Here is a 9,616-nt window from a genome sequence, read left to right as displayed (position 1 = left end):
GCTTACAACACGGGGCGGCTTATAGGTGGACAAAGTTTTGAAATATGCCGTTCATTGAAGGCGCGGCTTATAACCCAGGGCGGCTTATGGTGCGGAAAATACGGTAAGTATATGGAACTTCTTAGCATATCCACATCATATTGGCGTGGTCTCTAGGACATCAAATGTCAAAGCCTTGGTTTAGAAAAAATGTGGACAGCCCTGTTTGCAAAAGAAACCTGACTAAGTACGCAGGAGGCCGCAAAGTCAAGCGGCACCAAGTTGCAAAGCCGGTGAACAGACCACGAGCTAACCTCGTACGTCGGAACCCAAGAAAAGGAAGCGATTAAAAAGCGTTGGAAGAAGCTCAGCCGTCAAAGAAGAAGCACGCCACACAGACGCGGAGCTCAGCCGCCATTGAGTCGCAGCCAGAGTCTGCACGCAATCTGTGCACATAGCGAGTGTGCAGCTTGTACTTAGTCACTCGCCACTCGCCACTCGGCTCCACCGCCCGCTGCCAAGCCTTTTTGGCCGCCTCTCCTAAACAACCCAGTTTGCATCATTGCCAGTTTGCCAGAGTGAATATCTCTACTTCTTTTTTTCCTTCTTCCAAGAGGGAAGGCGCGCCTGCGGGGACGCGACGGGCGAGCATCTTTTTAATGGAGCCAACGCTAGCAAATACTGTACACACACACACACTTTGTGCACACCATCTGTGGACTTTTACCACTCTATAACCATCTTCCTCGGGCGTACCTTTTCCTTATCCAACACACACACACACCCACACACACACTTTTGTATTTCCTACCTTCTTTAGACCTGAAAAAAATACCTCCCTCTTTAGGACCAGCCTTTCTAGATATATAAAGAAGTGTATTTACAACATTAATAATATATACATACTATGCACATATAAAAAAGCTTGTTGTGGAAAATGCGTTTGAATTTCACAAGAAAAAGGTCCCAATTTCACAAGAAAAAGTTAGAATTTTGGCAGTATTATAATAAAAGTCGTCATTTTACTCAACGCAAGTCAAAATTTTATAAGAAAAACTGAACATTTGTGCAATTTTAGGATGAAAGTTGGAATTTTACTCAATGACAGTCGCAATTTTACAAGAAAACCTTAAAATGTTGGCAATTTTATGGACAGAGTCGTCATTTTACTCGACAAAAACTCACATTTTTATAAGAAAACTATAAAATTTTGGCAATATTATAATAATAATCTGAATTTTACTTATTATGACAAAAGTCATAATTTTATTCAAAAAAAATGTCACTATTTTACAAGAACAACAACATAAATGGCAATATTGTGATACAAGTCAGAATTTTATATGACAAATGTCACCATTTTGCAATTATTTTACATAAAAAAGTCATACTTTTACGAGAAATATTGCAATTTTACAGAAACAGAAAGAATATGAGAAATTGTTCCCAACTTTATAAGAAAGAAGTCGACACATTGTGAGAAAAAGACTGCTTTTAGTTAATTAATTTATTTTTATTTAATTGTTTCTTTGTATTTGTTTTTTAACCTTCATTATTTACTTCAAGTTATTACAGTATGTCTCTATATACATATTTATTTCATTTTTTTCATTAATTTTGGCCAAAGGGGGCACATTTTAATTTCTTACACACACACTTGTTATTTCATATGTTGGCCAGAGGGGGAGCACTTCAAATTTCTTACACACACTTGTTATTTCATATGTTGGCCAGAGGGGGAGCACTTCAAATTTCTTACACACACTTGTTATTTCATATGTTGGCCAGAGGGGGCGCACTTCAATTTTCTTACACACACTTGTTATTTCATATGGTGACCAGAGGGGGAGCACTTTTAGAAGAAAAAGGTCCCAATTTCACAAGAAAAAGTTAGAATTTTGGCAGTATTATAATAAAAGTCGTCATTTTACTCAACGCAAGTCAAAATTTTACAAGAACAACTGAACATTTGTGCAATATTATGATAAAAGTTGGAATTTTACTCAATAACAGTCGCAATTTTACAAGAAAACCTTAAAATGTTGGCAATTTTATGGACAGAGTCGTAATTTTACTCGACAAAAACTCACATTTTTATAAAAAAACTATAAAATTTTGGCAATATTATAATAATAATCTGAATTTTACTTGGTCGAGTTATGACAAAAGTCATCATTTTATTCAAAAAAAATGTCACTATTTTACAAGAACAACAACATAAATGGCAATATTGTGATACAAGTCAGAATTTTATATGACAAATCTCACCATTTTGCAATTATTTTACATAAAAAAGTCATACTTTTACGAGAAATATTGCAATTTTACAGAAACAGAAAGAATATGAGAAATTGTTCCCAACTTTATAAGAAAGAAGTCGACACACTGTGAGAAAAAGACTGCTTTTAGTTCATTTATTTATTTTTGTTGAATTGTTTCTTTGTATTTGTTTTTTAACCTTCATTCTTTACTTCAAGTTATTACAGTATGTCTCTATATACATATTTATTTCATTTTTTTCATTAATTTTGGCCAAAGGGGGCACATTTTAATTTCTTACACACACACTTGTTATTTCATATGTTGGCCAGAGGGGGAGCACTTCAAATTTCTTACACACACTTGTTATTTCATATGTTGGCCAGAGGGGGAGCACTTCAAATTTCTTACACACACTTGTTATTTCATATGTTGGCCAGAGGGGGAGCACTTCAAATTTCTTACACACACTTGTTATTTCATATGTTGGCCAGAGGGGGAGCACTTCAAATTTTTACACACACTTGTTATTTCATATGTTGACCAGAGGGGGAGCACTTTTAGAAGAAAAAGGTCCCAATTTCACAAGAAAAAGTTAGAATTTTGGCAGTATTATAATAAAAGTCGTCATTTTACTCAACGCAAGTCAAAATTTTACAAGAACAACTGAACATTTGTGCAATATTATGATAAAAGTTGGAATTTTACTCAATAACAGTCGCAATTTTACAAGAAAACCTTAAAATGTTGGCAATTTTATGGACAGAGTCGTAATTTTACTCGACAAAACTCACATTTTTATAAGAAAACTATAAAATTTTGGCAATATTATAATAATAATATGAATTTTACTTGGCCGAATTATGACAAAAGTCATAATTTTATTCAAAAAAATGTCACTATTTTACAAGAACAACAACATAAATGGCAATATTGTGATACAAGTCAGAATTTTATATGACAAATGTCACCATTTTGCAATAATTTTACATAAAAAAAAGTCATACTTTTACGAGAAATATTGCAATTTTACAGAAACAGAAAGAATATGAGAAATTGTTCCCAACTTTATAAGAAAGAAGTCGACACACTGTGAGAAAAAGACTGCTTTTAGTTAATTTATTTATTTTTGTTGAATTGTTTCTTTGTATTTGTTTTTTAACCTTCATTATTTACTTCAAGTTATTACAGTATGTCTCTATATACATATTTATTTCATTTTTTTCATTAATGTTGGCCAAAGGGGGCACATTTTAATTTCTTACACACACACTTGTTATTTCATATGTTGGCCAGAGGGGGAGCACTTCAAATTTCTTACACACACTTGTTATTTCATATGTTGGCCAGAGGGGGAGCACTTCAAATTTCTTACACACACTTGTTATTTCATATGTTGACCAGAGGGGGAGCACTTTTAGAAGAAAAAGGTCCCAATTTCACAAGAAAAAGTTAGAATTTTGGCAGTATTATAATAAAAGTCGTCATTTTACTCAATGCAAGTCAAAATTTTACAAGAACAACTGAACATTTGTGCGATGTTATGATAAAAGTTGGAATTGTACTCAATTTTGGCCAAAGGGGGCGCATGTCAATTTCTTACACACACTTGTTATTTCAAATGTTGACCAGAGGGGGAGCACTTTTAAAAGCGACACACAGTCAATTTGAAAAATCCCTCCTTTTTGGGTGATTCTCTATTAGATGCAATGCTATTGGGACCATGACTTTTGTCCTCACTTGTTCACACCTCCTCATGTGGAAGATACTTTTCCTTCTTCATGTCTCAAGAAGGCTAGAAATACAAGAACACGCACACACACACACACACACACTGTATGTGCCTCCGCTCAGCGGGGCAAAGTAAGATCTTCAAGCTTCACAAACAAACACACACTCTTAAATAGAGGAGAAGATGCCTCAAAGCAACTCCCACAGTTTTATTTCCCACGATGGCACGCACAAAAGTCCCACCATTGCGCACATTGCATCACTTACCAAAAAACACCACCTTCACACCCCACATGCAACAATTACAGACTGTGACACCACGATTATAGTCGGAGCAATAATCACGGTTTCACGATTATCATGCATTGATTAACAGTGTTCGTTACTTTTACTAGTAACAAGTAATCTAATTACTTTTAGGTCCGTTGCAACGCCGTTATCGATAGCTTGATGTAACGCGGCAAGCAGTATCGCACTAAAATGAAGTTGACATCAAAGAGGAAGGTGTGACACAACATACACACACGTACACCATGGGGACATCGAACAACAAATCAATGATTGGAGTGACAAACTTGCCATCCAAACAATACCCCGTTTGTTGACAAGAGGATATGACAGCCATGGAAGCACATGCAATCTCGTTATTAAGCAGAGGTAACACAATCCGGTGGAAAGTTAACTGCTGAAGCTAACAAACACAGCTACGGCGAAAACCTCAATGACATCACACGTCACTAGGCAACAGGCCCCGCCTTTTAAAGGCACAGACTCCACACATAGTAAACATTTCTCAACTGCAAACGCTAGATGTTTTTTTTAAGGAACCTATTAATTTATTTCTGTACTAATTAATTACATTTATTTAAGGAAAATTCCATTAGTAATTCAATTACTTTTTTGGTAAAGTAATAAGTAACTATAATTACTTTTTTTTTAAATTAATTTTCAGAACACTGTTGATTAATTTCACGACAAAAATAATGTATAAAACCACATTGACATTCCTTAGAGGTTTTGATGTGTTATTTGTTACTGTTGGTAATAATTATAACCCAATAATAACAGTACAAAATAAAAAAATATTTAAAAAATTTATTATTAGTAATTAATGCATTAATTAGACTGAGATTATGTGTCGTCTTGAAAAATGACTCAACTATAATCTGCGTGAAGGAGCTCAGAATTGTTTCTATTTAAATGTTCTCAATATTGCAGGGTTCCCCACGAGGGAACCTTAAAATGTATTAAATCCATAAATTGCTAGTAAGTTGCATAACAGTGAGTAGAAGGTAAGTCACTGAGGTGTAGAGAAATACATTTTTTTTTTAACAATTTTCCCAGGAGATGTTTTTTATAATTTTGACATGCAAATGTTGATGCTCCTTTTAGACACAAATGTATTAAAGGTTTGTGTGTTTTTGGAACTAAAATAAAATAAACTTAGCGTGGCATAAAACATTATGTCCAAAACGATGTCTCAACAATGTTAAAAAAACAAAATCTGTTTATAGTATTTTATTTTATTCCTGACTATTATTATTAATAATGTATTATTATTATTTTTTCTTTATTTAATTGATGAATTTGCAAATATTACTTTGTTTTTCTGTTGTTTCTTTCTTTTATTTTTTTTGGGGGGGGTGGGGGGTGGTATGGTTGGGATATAAACAAAAATAATTTGACATTTAGGGCAGACAACAGTATGTGAATATAATGTAGTGGATGGGAATGTCTGATGTTGGATGTCGATAAAAATAAAATGAAAAAAAATTTAAATAAATAAATAAAATAGTGAACATAAAAATAAAAATAAAAATTAAAATAGATTTATTTTTTATTTTTTAAAACAACAACTTACATCCTTGTCCAGCTGTTTACTGACATTCACTATCCAGGTTTGAATCACGTTTACTAAATATCGGTTCCAAATATCGGTTATCGGCCTCCTCGACTATTAATAATCGGTCACATTATCGACCCTAAAGAAACATATCGTCAATCTTTAATGGATATTAAATAATAAATTTAATTATATACTTAAATTATACTGTCCTCAATTTTTATTCATGTCTGGTTATTATTTTTCTAATAATGTATATTCGTTACTTTTTACCTACGCTTTAAACCCTGCGGCTAATCTATGGATTTTTCGAACAAATAGTTTCCATATACGCCGGCAGAGACACTGAAAAGGTGTGTTATTGCTTGTGCTATGGCCGGTTGAAAATGTGTTTGCTGTTTAAACCGGAAATAAAACTGTTATTTGCGTTTCTGCGTAAAAAGATTCTTAATCACTTAATCACAAGGTTTATACGTTTTACAATATGACTACTGATAAAACAATTTACTTACTAAACTGTGTGATGTCTGTAGGAGTTCATGTTCATGCATTGATTGATTGATTGAGACTTTTATTAGTAGATTGCACAGTACAGTACATATTCCGTACAATTGACCACTAAATGGTAACACCCCAATAAGTTGTTCAACTTGTTTAAGTCGGGGTCCACGTTAATCAATTCATGGTAGAATTAATATTGATATAATTAATATTTGTATGTGCGAGCGTTGTTTGCATTAGCGAATATGCTAACACGCCTATGAGTGTTTTTGTTGGTGTTATCAACTTACAATGGTATTCTTTTTTAATTGTTTCAGTTTCGGACATTTTTACGGCTAATACCGCAGCACGCCGATGTGTTGCTACGCTAGAAAAAGAGTTCCTCGGTGTTCACTCTCACAACAACAATGTTGCTACAGTTGGTTATTATACGGGTTACAAAACATAAATAAAGTATTCTTGATGGTTTTTGAATGTATTTTTAAAGTAATTTCAAGGTAGAATTGATCGCTACCGTTAGCTGCTTTGCTAGTGTTGCGTCTGACCAGTCTACCTCTCAGGGAATTAAAGTCACTGGTCAATCCCAAGTTCTTTCATATGACATATATGCAGAGTAAGAAGGACCACAAGACAGAATAGGAATATTATCAAGTTTTACTAAAGCTTCAGGAGATCAGCCCCCACCAATACATTCATACCGGCTTCTCAAATTGGTCTAACAGTCAAACGGAAGAGACAACTTCTTGCATACAAAGAAAGCCCCCACCAATACATTCATACCGGCTTCTCAAATTGGTCTAACAGTCAAACGGAAGAGACAACTTCTTGCATACAAAGAAAGCCCCCACCCTCTCCAGAAAGGAACACAGGCTCATTGTTCTACTACATATAAGATATAAGGGAGTACTCCAACTCTTACATTGCAAGCCTTCAAGGAAACACACACAGTTTACTTGCGGACATATTCCTAAAAAAATAGAAAGAGTACAAATGGAAAAACACTATATGCTCTAAACATGGCTGTGAATAAAGAAAGAACTCTTAAACATATGTGCATTCTCCCCACTAGCCACCGAGAATGAGACGATTTGTACATGTTGGAATGTGAAAAAAGAACTGAAAAGTTTTGTCTTCTTGTCTTTCATAAGGATTGTGAACAATTGGCGAAATTCCCAAAAAAGTGCAGTTCCCCTTTAAATACCGTTGCGCCGTATAGCCCAGAATGTACGGTAATTAGATCCCACAATGTTATTCTCCAAGCTCCTGATGTTATGTTAGTGTTTTACATTTGCTATATTAACTTTTAACTCACTGGATCGGTTCGCAGCCGAGTGTGAAGCGACTTGGATGGGAATCAGCACCTCCAAGTCCGAGTCCATGGTTCTCGCCCGGAAAAGGGTGGAGTGCCATCTCCGGGTTGGGGAGGAGATCTTGCCCCAAGTGGAGGAGTTCAAGTACCTGGGAGTCTTGTTCACGAGTGAGTAATTATTGTTTTTGCACTTTTTGGCTTCTTATGAAATAACATTTTTAAATAGATTCAATCTTGCACGTGGAAAGTTTAAGTGTGGGCTTTAGTTGATACAACACTCCCGTCAGGGGGTGCATTCTACGGCGGGGGTGCAGGAGGCGGGATTACTGGAGCCTCAGCCAGTGCGTCTTTTGCAGCCGTTTTATGATCGCTCAGCACAAGAAATACGTTACACACATAGAGTTGTTGACAAAATACACTGTACATTATATACCTCAGCTAACTAAACTATGGAAATGTATAATATAATTCATATAGCAATACGGTCTCACTGCACAGCAGGCCAGCAGTTAGCCGAGTCATTGCGCAATCCATGTTGAGGCACTGAGTGACGTGCCTCAACTGGCTGCTGTTCACCGCACCGTTTCTTCTCAGTATTTGAACGGCAAATGTGAAAATTCAGTGATTTTGAATAAAAATAATCTAAAACTGGTGAAGTTAAATGGAAAATAACGTTATAATATAATCACTGGATACATATAACAATTTAATAAAATGTTTTTCTTTTTACATTTTTTTTTCTTTCCATGATGGCAGGTGAGGCCCCGCCTCACCTGCCTCTACTGACTGCACGTCACTGCCCAAAATGAATAAACAGCTGATGTACTCGTGTTACGGTAAATCAAACGTGCAATCACAAAATAGTAACACTCCAAATAGTGCAGAGCAGTAACAATATCAATAACTCAACGTTGCTCAAACAACACAACACACAAAATAAACAAGTAAAGCTCACTTTATGAACTTATTCCTCGTCCACAAATCCCTCAAATTCTTCTTCTTCAGTGTCCCAATTAAAAAGTTGGGCGAATACGGCCTACAACACAGAACCGATCATGTTCCTACCGGCCCACAGGCCAAAGACAAAGAGCATAGGCATTTGAAGGAAGCCCTCAAAACCTGTGGGACCCCAGCTGGTCGTTCGTGAAAAAATGCATCCAGTTATAGAAATAACAAGAACAGAGTAGACGAGGAGGAACAAAAGGTCTATCTGAGAAACTCAGAAGAATGTTTAACCAACACAACATCCCAGTACACTTCAAACCACCCTGAGACAGAGACTGGTACATCCTAAAGACTGGACACACCACAAAAAGCATCTGCTGTATGCTATCCAGGGTAATGATCAACACTGATTCATATATTGGGAAACAAAACAACCACATGGCACAGCATGAAAACTAGCATGTAGACATTCTGGACAGACAGGAAGGATGGTACCACGGATGAGTTTAGGGAAGCCATCTCTGTCAAGGTTGAAAAACCATACCTGAACAGAGGATGTGGTTTGCAACACCACCTGTTCACACGTACAACCCGTTCCTTTCAACCATTACTAAAAGCAATTGAGCCTCCAACAAATGACAGAGTAATAAGGTGACCAGAATGTCATTTGTGACATTTGTTTACAACTGAATGGAATGTTCACGTGGGGGATTCGGACTATTTTGGACTGGTAGTAGTGGATCCACAGCCATGGTTCTGCCACACAATACCTCAGTGCTAACGAGGGGAAGTTACACTTCAACCACTGTCCTTGGCTTTGACAGTTAGGATTGTTTGTTTGCATCTCAACAGTTGTTTTTCTCACTACCATAGGGCCAAACTATCCTTGCCCAGGCACGCACTCCTGGTTTCGGAGCATAAATATTTGGGGTTTTGGCACCAGCTGCTAGACTAGATGTGACCAATCTAAGTCTAAGACTAGATGTGATCAATCTAAGTCTAAGACTAGATGTGATCAATTTAAGTCTAAGAATAGATGTTACCAATCT

General features: G+C 36.0%; 1 protein-coding gene across 1 annotated transcript in view; it reads right to left on the bottom strand.

Annotated features, from left to right (window-relative positions):
* Positions 1–346: 346 nt before the first annotated feature.
* LOC140677831 (ephrin type-A receptor 3-like) overlaps positions 347–9,616 on the bottom strand; it is a 154,384-nt gene continuing 145,114 nt past the window's right edge. The window contains exon 6 of the mRNA XM_072912739.1: positions 347–519. Within this exon, the coding sequence (XP_072768840.1) occupies positions 347–519 (173 nt within the window). The remainder of the gene's footprint in view (positions 520–9,616) is intronic.

This window comes from Nerophis lumbriciformis, unplaced genomic scaffold, assembly GCF_033978685.3.
Source record: "Nerophis lumbriciformis unplaced genomic scaffold, RoL_Nlum_v2.1 HiC_scaffold_49, whole genome shotgun sequence".
NCBI lineage: Eukaryota > Metazoa > Chordata > Actinopteri > Syngnathiformes > Syngnathidae > Nerophis > Nerophis lumbriciformis.
Note: the sequence above shows the minus strand (reverse complement) of the source record. Positions and strands in the feature narration are given on the sequence as shown.